This window comes from Stomoxys calcitrans, chromosome 2, assembly GCF_963082655.1.
Source record: "Stomoxys calcitrans chromosome 2, idStoCalc2.1, whole genome shotgun sequence".
Taxonomy (NCBI): domain Eukaryota; kingdom Metazoa; phylum Arthropoda; class Insecta; order Diptera; family Muscidae; genus Stomoxys; species Stomoxys calcitrans.
In genome coordinates, this window is record NC_081553.1 from 189,789,257 (window position 1) to 189,811,350 (window position 22,094).

The window sequence follows — 22,094 nt, forward strand, 5'->3', positions numbered from 1 at the left end:
TAAAATATAACTTAATGACTTCTACTATGGTTATTAACATTCAATTAACTTATGCTACGAATCGGACTATAACTTGACATATCTCCCATAGCATAACAATTCGCATCCATTATTCTTTGTTTGCTTAAAAAAAGAGATACCGCGCAAAGATTTCTACAAATGCGATGCATGGTGGAGGGCATATAAGATTCGGCCAGGACACGGATGAGCTCTTAGACGAGCCCATCCACGTCCATAACTTTATTCTAGAATATTCGTGGAAGTTTATTTGGCGATCAAAAATGTTTGCAGGGTATATTTATATATGTGTGTGTTGTTAGCGTGAGAATGGATAGAAATGCATATGCACATTTTGTTTATTTATTTGCCACAACGAAAATTGTCACTAGTCAACACACCGTATGTTTTAATCAACCATCCATGCAGTTGAATATATTTTGGTATAGCTATCTCTGAAAAATCAAGACACTCAGCCAGCAAAAGAGGTACAAACAATCAAACTTTTTGTTTAAACCCAAGTGGACTTATCAATGAGTAGACTCATGATACACGTTTAAAACGAATAAAAATAGGGTCAGGCATCAATCAGATTACATGACAATGGATTTAAGACTCGCGAATTGCAATTTTGTCCATGAACATTCCTTTAAAGGACAGGTGCAAACAAATCGGGAGGTCGATTTATATGGGAGCTATACCAGGTTATAGACCGATTTCAACCGTACTTGACAGAGATGTTGTAAGTCATTAGAGAATACCATATGCAAAATTGCAGCCAAATCGTACAAAAATTGCGGCTTCCAGGGGCTCAAGATGTCAAATCGGGGGATCGGTTTATATGAGAGCTATATCCAAACCTGAACCGATACCTGAACCAATCCCCAACGACCTACATCGATACTTAGTATCTGTGCAATATTTCAAGCGGGTAGCTTTACGCGTTCGACCGCTATCGTGATTTTGACAGACAGATGGAAGGAAGGACATGGCTAGATCAACTCAGAACGTCGAGACGATCAAGAATATAAATATATATTTAATGGGGTCTAAGATAAATATTTCGAAGTGTTACAAAAGGAATGACTAGATTAGTACAACCCCATCCTATGGTGGTTTGTATAAAAATTAAAGTTTTTTGCTTTGTATAGACCCAAAAATGGCTGAACCAATTTTCGTGAAATTTTCACAGATGGTAGAATTTTCACCTCCGCTGAAATTTGGTTACTTTATTTTGTTACATCCACGAGAGGGCGAACTCTTTCCCAAAACCAAAATTCTCAAATTCGCCAGATCTCGGAGATGGGGCAATTTAAACGAAATTTTGTATGCCCCTGTATGGTAACCCAAGCCCACTAAATTGGTAAACCGATTGGGACAATATAGGTATCAAATGAAAGGTAGTTAAAAGTAGAGTACGAAATTGATATAAACATGTGAACCCAAGAGTAGGGGGGGGGGGGGGGGGGCAGCCCCATCCCCAAAAACTGCCCTAAAATGAAATATTTAGCAATTGGGGAAATATGGGTAAAAAATGAAAGGTTAATCGAAGTAGAGTTCGAAAATTATGTAAAAAAGTCCCAGGGGGCCTCAAAAACCACCCCAAATAGGGTTATTTTTGAGAATATGGAATTTAAACGAAAGGTACTTGAGAGTAGAATACGAAACTTTTATAAGTTTTTGGGGTCTATGCCCAGTAGGGTCTCCCACTCCAAAATTATGACCCAAATGGATATGAATACCCAACGGGATAATATAGGACACAAACGAAAGGTATTTGAGAATGAAATACGAATCTTATAATAAAAATTTGGGTCAATTCCTGGGGATCGACCCACCCCAAATGGACATATAAGAAAAATTGGACAAAATTGAAGAAAGGTATTTGAGATTTAAATACGAATACAAATTAGTTTCAAATTTGACCATAACAAAAGGGGGCCGCAAACACTTAAGAGCGTATCGAAGCACACCAAGCTAGTATTTAATAAATATAACAATAAAGAACGAGCTGGTCCGATGTGCTTCGCTACCAATCACAGTCTTTGCAGCCCCCCCTTTGACATGGTCCAAATTTGAAAATTATTTATATTCGTATTAACCATCAAATCCTTCCATTAGAACTGGATGTTATCCCGTTTGATTCACATGACCATTTGGGGCACAATTTTTAGTGAGTGGCGGCCCTTGAGACTGGACCCCAAGTTTTTATATAAGTTGCGCATTCTACTTCAAAAAAACCTTTAGTTTGTGTCCGATTGGAGGAAATTCTTAGGGAGGCAATTCTCTGTGCTGATCACCCGACACTTGGAGTCAATTATTTATATCAAGTTCTTACTCGTAAATATTTTTCATTTGATTTCCATATCCTCCAATCGGTAAGCATATCAGTTTGGGTGGGTTTTGATGTGGTGCTTCCCCCCAAGTTGTTTGACTCCAAAGTTTTAAAGCACTTCCGTTTTTTTGGATTACCTTCAGAGGGCATAAACATTTTTGTTTATATCGGTGCATCCAACCCTAAGACCTGGCGTTCTTGAAAATTGAGGTAGGAAGGAGTGCCCAAACGCCCTTCGGACATCAAACAAGTAAAAAGGCATTGGATATCCACCACCTCGGGTATATATGTAAACCACCTTTCGTCATTATCCACTGAAAAATGCATAATTTATGCCCCCATAGCAGGTATATCGAAATATGATCCGATTTGGACCAAATTCGACACGGACATTGAGTGGTCTAATAAGTACGGGTCATTGTTAAATTTTGTAGAACAAAATATTGGTCTTTTTGGTAGCCATATCCAAATATATACCAATCTGAACCGTATACGATATGGATGTCGAAAAGCCTAACGTAAGCCACTTTGCCAGATTTCAGCGAAATCGGGCAATATATGCACCTTTTATGGGCCCAAGACATTTAATCGAAAAATCGGTCTATATGGCAGCTATATCCAAATATAGACCTATCTTAACCATATACGATATGGATGTCGAAAAGCTTAGCATAAGTCACTGTGTCAAATTCTAGCGAAATCGGATAATAAATGTGCCATTATGGGCCATAAACTTTAAATCGTGAGATCGGTCTATATGGCAGCTACATCCAAATCTGGACCGATATAGGCCAAATTGAAGTAGGATATCGAAGAGCCTAACACAACTCACTATCCCAAATTTGAGCAAAATCGGATAATAAATGTGGGAAAATCGGCGGATCGGTCTATATGGGGGCTGTATCAAGAGACTGTAGCGTGATTTCAACAGACCGACGGACGGAAATGCCTAGATCGTCTTAGATTTTTACGCTGTTCAAGAATATATATACCTTATAGGGTCTGAAAAGGATATTTCGATGTGTTGCAAATGGATGCAAATGAATATACCCCCACGCTTCGGTGGTTGGTTATAAAATGAAGAAGTAAAAGTGTGCTTAGTTCGGGCGGGCCGAATCTTATATACCCTCCATCATGGATCGCATTTGTCGAGTTCTTTTCCCGGCATCTCTTCTTAGGCAACAAAAAAAAAAAACTGATAAAAGAGAAAATTTGCTCTGCTATTAGAGCGATATCAAGATATGGTCAGGTTTGGACCACAGTTAAATTATATGTTGGAGACCTGCGCCCTTTGGGGGCTCTAGAAGTAAAATAGAGAGATAGATTTATATGCGAGCTGTATCACGCTATAGACCGATTCAGACCATAATGGTCATGAGAGAATCCGTCGTACAAAATTTCAGGTGAATCGGATAATAATTGCGACCTCTAGAGGCTCAAGAAGTCAAATCCCCAGATCGGTTTATATGACAGCTATATCAGGTTATCGACCGATTTGAACCGTACTTGGCACAGTTATTGGAAATCATAACGAAACACGTCATGCAAAATTTCAGCCAAATCGGATAAGATTTACATCCTCTAGTGGCCCAAGAAGTCAAGACCCAAGATCGGTTTATATGACAGCTATATCAGGTTTTAGACTGATTTGAACCATACTTGGCGCAGTTGTTGGAAATCATAACAAAACACCTCGTGCAAAATTGCGGCCCAATCGGATAAGATTTACATCCTCTTGTGGCTCAAGAAGTCAAGACCCAAGATCGGTTTATATGCCAGCTATATCAAAACATAGACCGATATGGTCCATTTACAATCTCAACCGACCTACACTAGTAAGAAGTATTTGTGCAAAATTTCAAGCGGCTAGCTTTACTCCTTCGAAAGTTAGAGTGCTTTCGACAGACAGACGGACGGACAGATGGACAGTCGGACGGACATGGCTTTATCGACATAAAATGTCACGACGATCAAGAATAAATATATTGGGTTGCCCAAAAAGTAATTGCGGATTTTTTAAAAGAAAGTAAATGCATTTTTAATAAAGCTTAGAATAAACTTTAATCAAATATACTTTTTTTACACTTTTTTCTAAAGCAAGCTAAAAGTAACAGCTGATAACTGCCAGAAGAAAGAATGCAATTACAGAGTCACAAGCTGTGAAAAAATTTGTCAACGCCGACTATATGAAAAATCCGCAATTACTTTTTGGGCAACCCAATACTTTGTGGAGTCTCAGACGAATATTTCGAGTAGTTACATACAGATTGACGAATTTTGTATACCCCCATCCTATGGTGGAGGGTATAATTACCCTATTTTCACCGGGGGACCAAATCCTACCTTCAGTGAAAATGGCATAAACATCGATTCAAAGAGTTTGTAGTAAACTCTGCTTTGCAGCTTTTTCCGAAAACACATCAATGAAATGTAAATATTGTAATTGTCGATCAATTATCTTTATTCCATTAACAATACTTTGTTTGTTATGTTAACTTACATGCATATTTCAAGCAAACAATTGGGTTGCCCAAAAAGTAATTGCGGATTTTTTAAAAGAAAGTAAATGCATTTTTAATAAAACTTAGAATGAACTTTAATCAAATATACTTTTTTACACTTTTTTTCTAAAGCAATCTAAAATTAACAGCTGATAACTGACAGAGGAAAGAATGCAATTACAGAACTACAAGCTGTGAAAAAATTTGTCAACGCCGACTATATAACTTTTTGGGCAACCCAATACATTACACGCATTCTTACCATGAGCATAAATTATTTAAATTCAATAATTGATAAATTACAAGCAAATATTGACAAATGCAAAGTCAATGGTATGGAAGACATTCCACACTGCAAACATTTACAGAATTTAAATTGGCAACAAACAAAGGCGATCTAACGGCCTTTCGAAAGAAAAATGGATAATTTTATTGGCTAACTTTGGCTGGTCTAAATCTTGGATCCATTTCATGAAGTTGTTTGGGGAATTTGAGGAACTAGAAGGGTATAATTGTTGATTAAAACACAATTCCACATGGAAAAGTTTATCATGTTCGGTAAGAATTGCATAAGGGAGTCTTAACCAAGTTATGGATCGATTTTGAACACAGGTAACGTGGATACTACAAATCATAATAGTAATTTTGTTGCAAATTTTCACCCAAATTGGATACGTATTGCACCCTCTGGTATCTTCACAACTCAACTCGATAGATTGATTTTTCTTTGAGCTTTATTAAGTTGGAAACAAAATAGGGTTGGTTTTATACCACTTTGGTTCATTTTTTTTATATTTATTACCTTTCGTTATTATTTTCATTGCCATAAACCACATCAAAGAGATTTCTTTAATGGTCATAAACAAAACATTTTTGTGACTTAACATTTTTCTTCTTAACACCAGGCGAGAAGTGTTGGAAAAATCAAAACAGAAAAAAAAATAAAAAAAACAAGACAAACTGAAATGTCCATTCGTTTCCAATGAAATTCCATGCAATTATGTATAATTCCTCCATTAATTTACGCCGTCACGGAAAAATGTTCGCCACAGGTCCATATCTGCACTGCCAGAACCCCTATGGGGCCTGGCAAGCACAGAACGTGCGTCGTTTTTAATCATTTCAAACTTTCAGCACTGACTGCTATGGCTGTGGCAATAGTGGTTGCCGCCACCACTTATTGGGTGGCTTTGAATGTGGGTGTGTGCAGAGACTTTGGTCCACAACTACAATACTACTCAAAATGATGATCAGTGTTGCCACTTTGCTAATTTCAAAGAATTGAAATTCAGGTAAGAATAAAATGTTTATCGGATTTTGAATGAGATCTAAGATTGGAAATTGCAAATTTTGCCCATGAACATTCCATTAAAGAACAAGGGGAAACTTCTCACATATTAATGAGAGCAGTCCGATTCAAGTTTAAGTTCAATGATAAGGGGCCTCCTTTTTTCAAGCCGAGTCCGAACGGCTTGCCGCAGTGCGACAACTCTTTGGAGAGAAGTTTTTGTGTGGCATAATACCTCACAAATGTTGCCAGCATTAGGAGGGGAAAAAGCACCGCTGAAAATTTTTTCTGATGGTCTTGCCAGGATTCGTCATAGGCAGACATGATTACCTCTGCGCTACGGTGGCCTCCGATTTAAGTTTAGAAGACATTAATCAGAATCTATTTTTAAAATCAAACCCATTCGATTTGCATACCCACCACCATAGGTTGGGGGTATACTAATCTACTCTTTCCGTTTGAAACACCACCCAGTATTTGGAGGTGCGACCATTTATATATTTTGAAGTGTCTCGACATTCTGAGTCGATCTTGCCATGTCCGTCCGTCCGTCTAGCTAGTCACTTCAAATTTTGCACAGATACTTTTAATCGATGTAGGTCGTTGGGATTGCAAAAATGAGTCACATCAGTTCAGATTTGGTTAGAGCCCCCATACAGATCAATCTCTCGATTTGACTTCTTGAACCCGTAGAAGTCTCAATTTTCCTCCGATTTGGCTGAAATTTGAAACAAAGACTTGAGTTATGACGTCCAACATCTATGTGAAGTATAATCCGAAATCCGGGGTTATAAACAGATATAGTCCCGGATTTGACTTGTTGGGCCTTTAGCAGTCTAAATTTTGAAATTTGGAATAAAGACTAGAGTTATGACTTTCAACATCCAAGGCAAGTACGGTCCGAATCGGCCAATAAACAGATATAGCCCCCATATAAACCGATCACCGGATTTGACTTCTTGAGCCTAAAGAAGCCTCAATTTTTATTCGATTTGGCTGAAATTTGGAGCAAAGTCTTGAGTTATGACTTTCAACATCCATGCCAAGTGTAATTCGAATCGGTCTATAAACAGATATAGCCCCCATATAAACCGATCACCGGATTTGACTTCTTGAGCCTTTAGAAGCCTCAATTTTCATCCGATTTGGCCAAAATTTGGAACAAAGGCTTGAGTCATGATTTTCAATATCCATGTCGGATATGATTTGAACCGTTCTGTAAACAGATATAGACCCCTTACAAACCGATCCCCGGATTTGACTTTTTGAGCCTTAAGTAGCCTCAATTTTCATCCGAGTTGGCTGAAATTTGGAACAAAGACTTGTATGCCAAGTATGATCTAAATCGGTTCATAAACTGATATAGCTCCCATATAAACCGATCTGGCATCATGCCTTCCTGAGCCGCTAGAGGGCGCACTTATCACCCGAGTTGGCTAAAATTTTGCATGAAGAGTTTTGTTTTAACTTTCAACAATTGTACCAAGTAAGAAATGAATTCGTTCATTAACTGATATTGCTCCCACATAAACCGATCTTGAACCTTGACTTCTTGAGCCCCTAGAGGGCGCACTTATCACCCGAGTTGGCTGAAATTTAGCACGAAGTGTTTTGTTGCGATTTCCAACAACTGTGCCAAGCATGGTCTTAATCGTTATATAGATATGATATAGCTCCCATTTAACCGATCTTGGATCTTGACTTCCTAAGCCGCCAGAGGGCGCAAGTATTATCCGAATTGACTGAAATTTTAGCATGAGGTGTTTTGTTTGGATTTTCAACGACTAAGCCAAGTATGGTTTAAATCCATTCATTTGCATATAAACTGATCTGGGATGTTGACTTCTTGAGCCCCTAGAGGGAGCACTTATCATCCGATTTGGCTGAAATGTAGCACGAAGTGTTTTGTTGTCACTTCCAACAACCTTGCCAAGTGTACTTTAAATTGGTTTATAACCTGATATAGCTCCCATATAAACCGATCGTGGATCTTGACTTGCTGAGCCGCTAGAGGGCGCAATTATCACCCTATTGGACAGAAATTTTGCATAAAGGGTTTTCAACTTTCTAATCCGTTCATTCATAGCTCCCATAAAAACTGATCTCGGATCGTGAATTCTTCAGTCCCTAGAGAGCGCAGTTATCACCCAATTTGGCTGAAATTTAGCACGAAGTGTTTTGTTACGACTTCCAACATTTGAGTCAAGTTTGGTCTAAATCGGTTCATAAACTGGTATAACTCCCATTTAAACCGAACTGGGATCTTGACTTCCTGAGCCGCCAGAGGGCGCAAGTATTATCCGATTTGACTGAAATTTTGCATGAGGTGTTTTGTTTTGATTTCCAACAACCTTGCCAAGTATGGTCAAAATTGGTTCATAACCTGATATAGCTCTCATATAATCCGGTCTCCCGATTATACTTCTTGAGCCTATAGAGGGTGCAATTCTTATCCGATTTTGCTGAAATTTTGCACAATGTCTTCCAATTTGGTCTCCAACATTCGAACCGGGTATGGCCCTAATCGGTTTATAACTTGGTATAGCTCCAATATCATAGCAATTCTTATCCATTATCATTTATTTGCCTCTAAATAGCTATCGGGCAAAGAACTTGACAAATGCGATCCATTGTGGAGGGTATATTAAATTCGGCCCGGCCGAATTTATAACTCTTTCACTTGTTAATTAATATTTCATTTGGGAACGACGAATTTTCCAGAATTTTTCTTTAAATTTCCTTTTCTTTGATTTAAAAAAAATTAATTCCAAACAAAATGTCTACAAATTTCCAGTTTTCCAAAATTTTTCTTAAAACTTTCTTGTTTTTTATGCATATTTTTTTTGTAGTTGGCATCTCTAATGTTAATGCGTAACGTATATGGTCGCTGGTGTACCTACCTACACATACACACACACTCACACATTCCCACAGGCACATTGATTGATGGATTTTTATTTCGGCGACAAGTGGTCACAAGCACTTGACATTTGTATTTTTCAATGCTATCGAAAGTTTTTATTTTCGGTTTTTTTTCTTCTTCTTATTTGTTTGTATGTTGTCGTTGGTGTTATTTTCTCTCATGGCTCTAGAAGCGTAAAGAAGCACAAGGCATTGTTGCTGTTGCTGTTACTGTGTGGCTGCTGTGTGAAAAGTGGACCAACACAAAAATAAGCATCAAGTATCCGCATATAAGAATAACAACAACAACAACAACAGCAGCAGCAATAAAAAAGAAACGCATAAGCAGAGAGAAAAACAACATCCATTCGTTTACACAGAACGGACAAATACAAATGGCCGTGCAAACATTTATTTGCCGAACAACGAAGTGCCAGCAAAAGCTTTATTTCACTCCCAAAACGTACGCACACACATTCACATGTAGCCAAATGTTCAAGGCTTGAAAAAAAAAAAAAACAGTGGAAATAGAACTTAAACTAGATTTATATGAAAAGTAGGTTGAATGGTAAAAAAAAAACGGGGAAAAAATTGCGAAACAGGAAAAACTACGCATTCAAACAAATATAAATCAAATAAATTCAGTACACACTGAACTCAAGGGAATGTTTTTTTTTGGAGATGTAAGAAAATGTTTGATTTGAGAAGATAGGGCAATGGAAACTGCATCACTTTTAATAAAAAAAAATATTACCAATATTTACTCAAGCCAATTGAAAAGAAGATTGACAAGTGGAAATTTTTCGAAGGGGAAGACGGCAAGGTTAAAGTATTCATAGGTTTTTTTTCACCAATTTATCGACTGTCCAGCAAAAGAGCAGGATAGAAATATACTTTACCCATACCACAGAGTATGGATATGTTCTAGCCCCCTGCAAATATTTTTGATCGCCAAACAATCTTCCGCGAATCTTCTAGATGATTTTTAGGTTCACGAACGAGCTCGTCTAAGAGTCGTAGACGATTCCCCCATCTGTGGAGTTGTGTCCTCAAAACGAATCATTTTGAAGATTGTTCTGCGAATCTTCCTCGTGAGTTACTAAAGAGTAAGTCAGAAGAGTCTTGGAAGATCTTAGAATCGCGCAAAAATCGTGTGGGCGAGTTACAAATTAGAGTTTTAGAAGATTTATAAAATTCGCTTCTAGAAGAGTTGCGCTTTACTCCTCTGGACGAGTTTTCGGGAAGCTCTGAAAATGCATATCAAGATTAGTTGTTCATCAACAACGTAACAAAAAAAAAAAATCCTGCTCAATTTCTGCATTTTAAAGACTGAAGCGTAAATTCAACAGACAGAGAGACGGACGGAACGCCAGACGGATGGACATTGCGACATATTGGATAGGGTCTGGAATAAGTATTTCGATGTGTTGCAAACAAAAAAAAAACAAAATGATTAAACCATCATCATTCGGTGGTAGGTATACAAAATTGACCCCCTAATGGTCAGAATTCAGATTTCCCATCACTTTACCTTTAAGCTCATCGTCTGCATCCAACAGGAGTTCTTCCCTACGAATATAGTTTGAAGTTATCATGTCGAACTTCCGTACGCATTTAAAAAAGCACAGACATTACTCTTTTCCAATGTTGTACAGACATAGGGCGTGGATGAGTTCTCCCCGGATGCTTCTCCAGCTGCAGCCATTGAAGTACCTTCGAAATTCGTTCCTTTAACGCTAGCGCTCACTTTAGGCCTACAGTAAACCGATAACGCAGTAAGAGAGGGCTTGTCGGACCCCGCTTCGGAACCTTCTCTTCTGCTTTTCTCTTCTCTGGATGGGTATAGGGGGATATTCTGTTTCCACTTACCCGCCAGACTATAGAAATGTGAAAGACAACAAGTGTTGAGTCCTTAACAAGTGTTGAATCGTCTCTTAAGTCGCCTTTTGAGTCTTTAGCAACTATTCCTTAATCGTTTCCTGGGTCCCCACCCGTACTAGGATTACGAGGAGATGCTGCTCGCCAGACATTTCCATTGCAACCCCTGAGCTCCTGAGTGAAATATACTGGCAAGCCGTCTGTGCGATCAGACCACCTCCCCATATTTCTCACCATCGACCGACCATCCGACTTCCCAACCTCTGAGCACCGTCAATCAGTAGAAGGCCGATTGGGTCGGCTTCAGAGACTGCACCAATCACCGCTTCAGTAAACTGACACCCCCTTCAAATGGGCTAGTTCCCGAGAGGAAATTCCGAGAAATCATTAACGCAGCAACCGGTCGAATACCCAAAGTGTGGTCCAATTTCCCAGTGCAGGCAGTGGTACTCGCAGACGTGCGCGATGGGATTCGTTGTACGGAGCACACTTATCTCAGAATCAGCGAGCTGAATGTGGAAATAAACAGGGTAGTCGACGAACTTAAACGGAATTTGTGGCTGCAACACTTGGAGAAATGTAACTTAGGTAAAATTTTAGGCTAGCTGCGGTCTACTTTTAAGTCACTCTCGAAACCCGGTAGACGGGATGGCAGGACCTCAGTCACTTTTGACGACGTAACTTTGACTGATCCGAAGAGATGCGCCAGTTTGTTCAATCGTCAATGGGGGAGCTACTCGTCATATCCGTGGTCTCCGAGCCGAAGGACTGCCATCACAATTTACCGCGGATGAAGTTATGAATGTCATTGGTGGCGGCAAGTCATCTAAGGCGTTGGGCCACGACGGAATCTCTATACTGCTGCTAAAGAATTTGGATCCACCTGGAGTCGAGTACCTTATAACTGTCCTCAACCTGTCTTTGAACACTTTTATAGTACCTCTTGTCTGGAAGATGGGCAGAGTGATCCCGCTACTGAAGCCTGGAAAGGACCCGATTTTGAGGGTTTCCCTTCTCTCACCATTAGGCAAGACGCTTGAAACCCTACATCTCATTGGAAATTTCCATTCACTGAGCATGAGCATGGTTCTGCAAGACTGGAGATATTCGTCTGCAAGATAATTAAGTACTAGGGCGATATATTCATTGGTTTCGCTTTTACGATAATCTCGATTTGACATTTTGATTTGGGTTTTAAAAATTTGTAAATTTTGGGCTCATTTTGAGTTTCGCATAAAAAATCCCGCCAAAATTTCATATTTTGATTTCAGCTTGGGCACTGAGTTCTAAAACAAGTCCTTGATCTTTCCAAATATATGTATTTTATTCATAAAATATTTTAAAATATTGGCTAAAATGTCTACCCATTGTGGACATCTCGGTTATTTTCCTAAACATTCACGCCAAATACGGAAGACTTAAAAGATGTAAAAATCAGTTTGTCATTTTGGAATAAATTGACATATCTTTATGAAATTTGAAACGTTTATAGAGGAATACCTCCTCTAGTGCTGGTGCTGGACGATATTCAGGGGCCTTGAAATACTGGGCCTTATTCGGTTGTCTTTTGATTAAATCTTCCCCCTCCCTAAAATAATCGGACCATAAATGCGCTTTTGGCAGCCCGAACAATATTATGTAGGGTCGAGGTGACTAACTTTGAAAGCCCACCAATGGACCCCCGGGCCTTCGAGGGCCATGAAATTTTGCAAATGAATGATTAACACCTCAGCTATAACCATCTAAAATTTGATAATATCTTCATCCGCTAAAAAATGGCTGACTTATTTCCACTAATTTTTATAACCCACACCACCACTGTGGTACAGGGTATTACAGATTTGTACATTTGTTTGCAACGCTAAGAAGGAGAAGAGATAGACCCATCGATAAGTATATGGATGGGCTTAGAGACACTTCCTGATTCGATTTAGCTATGGCCGTCTGTCCATGTATTTTTTGTAATCAGGGTACAGGTTCCACTTGTTGTCCGATTTTCACAAAATTTTGTACAAGTGTCTTTTTTGGTTCAAGGACAAACGACGTTGATTTTGAAAAAATAGGTCCATATTTAGATATAGCTCCCATGTATATCTTTCATCCGATGTGCCCTTTTAAAGCTGTAGAAGCCAAAAAATTTGGTCCGATTCCTACAAAATTTGCCACGAAGTGCTTTTTGTAACGTCCCAATATGTGTGCAAAATTTCATCTAAATCGGTTTAGATTTAGATATAGCTTCCATATATAACTTTCGTCCGATTTGACCTATTTAGGCTGTAGAAGGCACAATTTTGATCCGATCTTTACAAAATTTGGCACAAAGTGCTTTTTGTAACGTCCCAATATGTGTGCAAAATTTCATCATAATCGGATCAGATTTATATACAGCTCCCATATATATCTTTCATCCGATATGGTCTTTTAAAGCTGTAGCAGGCACAAATTTGGTCCAATGTTTACAAAATTTGGCATGGTGCGTTTTATTCAACGTTCTCATATGTGTGCCAAGTTTCATAAAAATCGGTCCAGATTTAGATATAGCTCCCATATATATATATATATCATCCGTTATGGCCTTTTAAGGCTGTAGAAGCCACAATTTTGGTCCAATCTTTACAAAATTTGTGTGAGCAAAGTTTCATAAAAATCGGTCCAGATTTAGATATAGCTCCCATGCATATCTTTCATCCGATATGCTCTTTTAAAGCTGTAGGAGCCACAATTTTGGTCCTATCTTTACAAAATTTGGCACGAAGTGCTTTTTGTGACGTCCCAATATGTGTGCAAAATTTCATCATAATCGGATCAGATTTATATATAGCTCCCATATATATCTTTCATCCGATATGCCCTTTTAAAACTGTAGGAGCCAAAATATTGTTCCGATCGTTTTATTCAACATTCTCATATGTGTGCAAAGTTCCATAAAAATCGGTTCAGATTTAGATATAACTCCCATATATATCTTTCATCCGATATGGCCCTTTAAGGCTGTAGAAGCCACAATTTTGGTCTAATTTTTACAAAATTTGGTACGGGCCGTTTTATTCAACGTTCTCATATGTGTGCGTAAAAATCGGTCCAGATTTAGATATAGCTCCCATATATATTTTTCATCCGATATGGCCTTTTAAGGCTTTAAAAGCCACAATTTTGGTTCGATCTCTACAAAATTTTTCATGAGATAGTTTAATTGACATCCCAATACGTGTGCAAAATTTCATCAAAATCGATTTAGATAAAACTCCCATATATATCTTTTATGCGTTTCGACTTTTAAGGCTGTAGAAGCCACAATTTTCGCACCATCGTAAGAAAATCATATAATTTTCTATTCGATATTTCAATAGGTATGCAAAATTAAAGTCAGACCAAATTTGGATATAAGTGATATCTATTAAAACTATTACATATACTCGGTGGAGTAGGGTATTATATGGACGGCTCCGCCCGACTTTTGCCTTTCCTTACTGGTTTCTCCATCCGACTGTGCGATGCCAGTACTCTCTTTAATGTTGTGGATGATATAAAAAAAGCTCATTTGTATCCTAATCCCATATCGCTACACAAAACTAAATTTTACAATTAAATTTGCCTCAAAATCAGTATTTTATCTCTAAGCACTTGACCTTACTAAACTTAAACAAATTATTATTTCAATTTTTATTTTAGGCCTCCCAACATTGCATTCAAACGGCACATGAATACATTCATGAGTGTTTATACCCTCCACCATAGGATGGAGGTATACTATTTTCGTCATTCCGTTTGTAACACCTCGAAATATCCGTCTAAGACCCCTAAGGTGTATATATTCTTGATCGTTATGTCATTTTAAGTCGATCTAGCCATGTCGGTCCGTCTGTCCGTGTGTCCGTGTGTCCGTCCGTCCGTCCATCTGTCTGTTCGTCCGTCCATCTGTCTGTCGAAAGCACGCTAACTTTCGTAGGAGTTAAGCTAGCCGCTTGAAATTTTGCACCAATACTTTTTATTAGTGTAGGTCGGTTGGGATTGTAAATGGGGCATGTCGGTCCATGTTTTGATATAGCTGCCATATAAACCGATCTGGGATCTTGACTTCTTGAGCCTCTAGAGGGCGCAATCCTTAGCCGATTTGAATGAAATTTTGCATAAGATGTTTTGTTATGACTTCCAATAACAGTGCTAAGTATGGCGCAAATCGGTCTATGTTTTAATAAAGCTGCCATATAAACCGACCTAGGGTCGTGACTTCTTGAGCCACTAGAGGGCGCAATTCTCATCCGATTCGGAAGAAATTTTGTACAACGGCTTCTCCCATGACCTCCAACATATGTATCGCATATGTTATGACAAATGCGATCCATGGTGGAGGGCATATAAGATTCGTCCTGGCCGAACTTCGCTCGCTATTACTTGTTTTTTTTTTTGTTTGTGTTTCCGACCACTATTATATGTTATTACTATCTCTTGATCCTATTTAAATAATAATTTAATTTCAATATTTCATACCCACATTACGGATTAGTTTATGTGTGTAAATTTGGTTTTGGTTTAGCTAAAAATTTATGCTGCCACAATAATCATATTGTGTGGTCAATTTTTGCATGGTTGTGGGGGAAAAGGAGCAGCACCCAAATAAATTCTAAAAGGGCAAGCATTGGAAAATGAAAAATATGAGGGTTAAGCTTAACAAAAGGGAAGGAGAGGCCTAGTGCCTCATGTTTATTGGTTATAAATATTTCGAAATTTTAAAGTTTCTTCTCTACTACTGTACTCTTCGGCAACAATTAAGGGATAATTGTTTTATTGTTGTTAAACAATTGCCAGTAATTAATGTCTATTGGATAACTAAACTAATTGATGATTTTGTTATTATCATCACCATTATTGTTGTCATTGTTCAGTTAATCAAAACATTTTCCATTTGAGTCAATGTTTAAATTATAAATAAATTGTAAAACAATGTGAATAACATAATGTGTGTGGTGTTTCCGGTGTGGCATAATTATAATAATTTTTTTTAAAAAAAAAAAATAATAATTTAATTGTCATTATTTAAACTCATTTAAGACAAAATGCGTTATTATTCCCCAGCTACACAAATCCCTATGCTCCCCTTCATATATGGTGGTGTTTTAAATAATTTAAATATCACCAATTTGATCCTTTAAATAAGTGCATTAAAATTTCTAATTTCATTGGTGTCTAACATAACACTTAATAAAAGTCATATGTTTGGCATTTACCACACTCCATATGGTTTCCTTCGTTTTTCCATATATCCGCCACCAAATATTCAACAAATATTATTTGAACTCTTGTTTAAATTGGCTTTCATGCCTCTGACAGCCAGCTGACCAGCAATGTCAATCGAAAATCTCCCTCAAAATAAACATCAGCACGAAAATCAATATCTGTGGTCTGCTGAGTAATTACATTTGTCATTTAGTATAAAATTGCACTAATTGATATTTAATTTTCATGGCGAATGATTTTATGGGAAATTTTATAATGTATCATTAGCCTCTATAATGAAGAAATAATATTTATGAAGCGGTTTACTAGGAAATTTAAGGTGAGAAACAAATATCTGTAAAAATGTAAAAAATTAATGCGGAGTGAAAACTGATCAGGGCCAAATTAAAAAATGATGTCGAAGGGCCTAACACAAGTCAATGTCCCAAATTTCAGCAAAATTGGATAATAAATGTGGATTTTATGGGCTTAAGACCCTAAATCGGAGGATCGGTCTATACCGCAGCTATATTCAAATCTGAATCGATCTGGGCCAAATTAACGAAGGATGTCGAAGGGCCTAACGCAACCCACTGTCCCAAATTTCAGCAAAATTGGATAATAAATGTGGATTTTACGGGCCTAAGACCCTAAATCGGAGAATCGGTCTATATCCAAATCTGAACCGATCTGGACTAAATTAATGAAGGATGTCGAAGGGCCAAACACAACTCACTGTCCAAAATTTTAGCAAAATCGGAAAATTAAAATTGGTTTTTATGCGCTTAAAACCCTAAATCGGAGGACCGGTCTATACCGGAGCTATATTCAAATCTGAACCGATCTGGGTCAAATTGACATCATCAAATTGATGTCGAAGGGCCTTACACAAGTCACTGTCCCAAATTTCAGCAAAATCGGATAATAAATATGGCTTTTATGGGCCTAAGATCCTAAATCGGAGGACCGGTATATACCGGAGCTATATTCAAATCTGAACCGATCTGGACTATATTAACAAAGGATGTCGAAGGGATAAACACAACTCACTGTCCAAAATTTTTGCAAAATCGGAAAATTAAAAATGGTTTTTATGGGCCTAAAACCCTAAATCGGAGGACCGGTCTATACCGGAGCTATATCCAAATCTTAACCGATCTAGGCTAAATTAACGAAGGATGTCGAAGGGCCTAACACAACGCACTGTCGAAAATATCAGCAAAATCGGATAATAAATGCGCCTTTTATGGGCCTAAGACCCTAAATCGGTGAATCGGTCTATATGGCAGCTATATTCAAATCTGAACCGATCTAGGCCAAAAAAACGAAGGTTGTCGAAGGGCCTAACACAACTCACTGTCCCAAATTTCAGCAAAATCGGATAATAAATGTGGCTTTTATGGGCCTAAGACCCTAAATCGGAGTATCGGACTATATGACAGCTATATCTAAATCTTATCCGATCTTGGCCAAATTAACAAGGAATGTCGAAGGGCCTAACATATCTCACTGTCCCAAATTTCAGTAAAATCGGATAATAAATGTGAATTTTATGGGCCTAAGACCCTAAATCGGAGGATCGGTCTATATGGCAGCTATATCCAAATCTAGACCGATCTAGACCAAATTAACGATGGATGTCGAAAGGCTTAATACAACTCACTGACCAGAATTTCAGGAAAATCGGGTAATAAATGTGGATTTTATGGGCTTAAGACCCTAAATCCGAGGATCGGTCTATATGGCAGCTTTATTCAAATCTGAACCGATCTGAGCCAAATTGATGAAGGATGTCGAAGGGCCTAATACAACTCAATGTTCCAAATTTCAGCAAAAGCTGACAATAAATGTGGTTTTTATGAGCCTAAGACCGTAAGTCGGAGGGTCGGTCAATATCCAAATCTGAGCCGATCTGGGCCAAATTAGCGAAGGATATCGAAGGGCCTAAAACAACTCACTGTCCCAAATTTCAGCAAAAACGGATAATAAATGTGGCTTTTATGGGCCTAAGATTTGAAATCAACGGATCGGTCTATATGGGGGCTATATCATATATAGACCGATCCGATATAGCCCATGTTCGAGCTTAATCTGCTTATGGACAAAAACAGAATCTGTGTAAAGTTTCAGCTCAATATCTCTATTTTACCTAACCTAACGAAAAAATCGATCGCCTCTCTTTCCAGAAAAGTCAAACTATGTTACCGCACCACTCGCCCCCACCCCCCCAATTTTTTTCAGAATGAAAAAATCTTAATGAATTTACTATAAAAATATTTTTTCGTGTGACATACTTAACAATGGATTTCTATTTTTTCAAACTGACACTTTTTCTAAAAATTTATTATTTTGTTTTTTATTTTTAGATAAAATGCTGTGTGGGTGAAGAGAGAAAAGACATTTGTGAAATGCTGCATTCTTTTGGTAATCCATTTGGAGGAGTGAAATATGCATTTGAAATATGCTTTCATAAAAACTATCACATTTGTCAATAAGTTGAAGATTTTAGAAAATGATGCAACCAACAGATGTTTAAAACAAAATACATTGAGTAACCAGCAGGGAAAGTCAGGCAGAGCCGACTATACAATACGCTACACCGAGCCTATAATTATTAATTCGGGCGATAGATATAATTGGGAGGTATATCTATATCTGAACGGAAACACGGATGAATACACGCGCATGGCTAAATCGAATAAGAAAGTGATTCTGAGTCCAATGGTAAACTTTAAGGTATGTATGTCAAACAAATACACAAAGTTTTAATACCCTGTAACACATTGGTGGTGTAGGGTATATAAACGTATCAAAATCGCCCGGGCCGAACACTATGGGTACATATTTTATCGAAAAGGGAAAACTTGGATCTAATGGGTTATATCTAAAAAAGGAATTAACATGCTCCTTACAACCCGACAACCCTTGTCGACTATATTCTTTGTGGAGTCCTGGTAGCCTTGTGTAATTTACTGTTTAAATTTTGAACAAACTCAGGCTAAAAAGTCAGCTTTTATGGAATCAAGACCATAAATTGGCAGATCGGTCTCTATGACAGCTTGGTCTAAACATGGTCCGGTATGAATCATATTCAGTACAGATACTGTGCAACTCATTGTGCAACTCACTGTGTCAACGAAATCGGGCTGTAAATGCGGCTTAGGGCTCTCACGAAATCGGTCTATATTAGACTCTCCCACATTATAAAGAAGACATTTTTTTTTTGCACAGGGAAACGAGTGTTATCCACCCGCCACCATAAGATGGGGGTTATACTAACCTAGTCATTACATTTGTAACATTGATCTGCGACCCCATAAAGTATTTTGATAGAGCTTCCATATAAACCGATCCTAAATCTTGAATTCTTGAGCCTCTAGAAGACGCAATTCTTATTCGATATGGCTTTTGCACCAAGTGTCTTGATGTAACATTTGGTGTAGCTGTATTTAGTGCGATCTAAATCCGGTTATACCCTAATAAGGCTCCCATATAAACCGATTTACAATCTTGTCTTCTTGAGCCGCTAGAGGGCGCAATTATTATCCGATTTGGCTGAAGTTTTGCACAAAGTGTTTTGATATGACCATCAACTTCTGTATCTAGTGTGGTCCAAATTGGTATATTACCTGATATACCTCCCATATAAACCGATCTCGCATTAACAACTGTGATAAGTGTAGTCTAAATCGGTTCATAACCTGACAAAACTCCCATATAAACCGATTTCGCATCTTGACTTCTTAAGCATCTGAGGGCGCATATAATATCCAATTTGGTTGAAATTTTGCAAAAAGTGTTTTGATATGACCATCAACAGCTGTATCTAGTGCGCTCCAAATCAGTATATTAGAAGATATACATCGGATCTTCACTTCTTGAGCCGCTAGAGCTTGTAAGTATTATCCGATTTGGCTGAAATTTTGCAAAAAAAAAAATTCTACTTTGGTCTCCAACGGCCAAGCCAAGTATGACCCCAATAGGTTCATATCTTGGTATAGTTCAAATTGCATAGCAATTCTTATCCATTATTCTTTGATTGACTAAAAAGAGATATCGACCAAAGAACTTTACATGGTGTAGGGTATATAAGATTCGGCCCGGCCGAGCTGAGCATGTAAAAAAAATTTTGGAAATCGGACAACAAACGAAGATTTAACAGCCCCACAAAATTTTTCGAAACACCGAGGTGACAAATTTTAGGGTCCTGCCAAAAAAAGTCCGAACAACCTAGGGCCTTAATGCTTTGCACAGGATCGGGCTGATACCTCAGCTCTAACCATTTCAAAATTTAAAGGAAAATCTTTACCCGTTCTCACACTGCACATTTTCTAAACGTTTTTTTTTTTTGATTTCCTCCCACTGTGCGCTCCCTCATTGACATAGTCTCCAGTGCCTTCAATAACACAAGGACCTTTGCCTGCAATCGTCCAAAAACCTATACGATAGACATATTCCAAGGAATTCAATGAAGGCTTCTGGTCCGTTCTCCCAACCAATTGAGACCCATCAGTGTATAAAGAAGTTCCCGGCAATGGCTGGTATCCCCAGCCTACAGATCCCTTTTCGGGATACTATGCCTTACCAGTCGAAAAGGATGGAGGTCCATGGTAAATAACCTCCTCCTAATACTCCTGCAAAACAGAAGAGTGTCAGAGTGAAGCCGCCTCAGCGTACAACACACTGTTATATCAACAAAAACAGAAGAGTGTCAAAAGTTTGATGAAAGGATGGAATCCGATTGTAAATAGTCCGTCACGCCACGTATAGCATGCCGCCACGCCAAAACAACAGAAGAGTGCCGAAAGTTTGAGGAGCGCCTTGTTTCTGACTCTCCACATCTTAGGGCAAATTTAGTTGCCACACATCCAACATGCAGTAGTAAAGGCCTTGAGTATGACATTTAGCACTCTACTTTTCGCTCAAGAGATCAGTGGTACGCTGTACTTTGAAACCGCGGTGGGCACCATTGTCCAGAGCCTGATGCCATGTCAGTCATCAATAGGTGAGAATCTGGCAAACAACCTGCCGTAAAGATCTAAAATGATAGGTCATCAGAGGAACGCCTCAAGGAGGTTACTGTCTCCTCTACTTTGAAATATGACCATTAACAATATATTATTGTCTTTGGAAGTAAAGGGGTAAAAGTGGTCGCGTATGTTGAAGACGTGGCAATCGCGGTTAAGATTCCAAGCACTCTTAAAGATATACTTCAGGAAGCTCTACGTGCAACAGCAAAGTGGGCTACCGAAAGTGGTCTAAGTATAAATCCGCGCAAAACAGATGTAGTTCTCTTCAGTACGAGATTCAAGTTGCCAACTGTGGCACCTGACTCCTTGGGAGGAGAGAATGTTCCATTTACAGAAAGCGCAAAATAGCTGGGTGTTTTGCTGGACAGGAAATAGAACTTCAAATCCAACATTTTGGAATGGGCAGGATAGGCAACTCTTGCTCTATACACTTGCCTAGACCACGCGTTGCATTGGGTATATACAGTAGTTGTTAAACCTATAATTCTATATGGAGTTGTGGTCTGGTGGACGACGGTTCAAAAGTCCACCTACTGATCAATACTCAATCGTATCCAATGGATGGCTTGTTTGTGCATTACAGACGCACTGAGGACGACACCATCTGATGCAGTGAATTTAATGCTACATCTAATGCCTCTGGATAGTGTGGCTAGACAAATTGCTGCGAACACAGCTGTGAGACGTAAAGAGTTTTCTTTTTGGTCATGTGGCGGCTGCGGACACTGTGTTATCTTTGATACAATATCCGATGTTCCAGACAGTGTGGATTATACCCTAACTGAGCCGCTTTTTGATAAAAGTACTGTTCTTCTATTCCTGATAGAACCGATTGGAACTGCGATATCGCTGGTAACAGAAGTTACATAGACTTCTATACGAATGGTTCCAAACTAAACGACCAGGTGGGCGTTGGGGTGTACTCTTAAGATCTAGAACTGGTCATA

General features: G+C 38.4%; 2 protein-coding genes across 4 annotated transcripts in view; one reads left to right on the forward strand and one right to left on the reverse strand.

Annotated features, from left to right (window-relative positions):
• LOC106088337 (myophilin) overlaps positions 1–22,094 on the reverse strand; it is a 48,178-nt gene that overhangs the window by 23,581 nt on the left and 2,503 nt on the right. The gene's annotated exons all lie outside the window — the stretch shown is intronic.
• LOC131995053 (uncharacterized) overlaps positions 18,489–22,094 on the forward strand; it is a 227,289-nt gene continuing 223,683 nt past the window's right edge. For all 3 annotated transcript variants that reach the window (XM_059362721.1, XM_059362722.1, XM_059362723.1), the window contains exon 1: positions 18,489–18,853. In XM_059362721.1, coding sequence (XP_059218704.1) covers positions 18,566–18,853 — 288 coding nt within the window. In that variant the 5' untranslated portion in view covers positions 18,489–18,565. The remainder of the gene's footprint in view (positions 18,854–22,094) is intronic.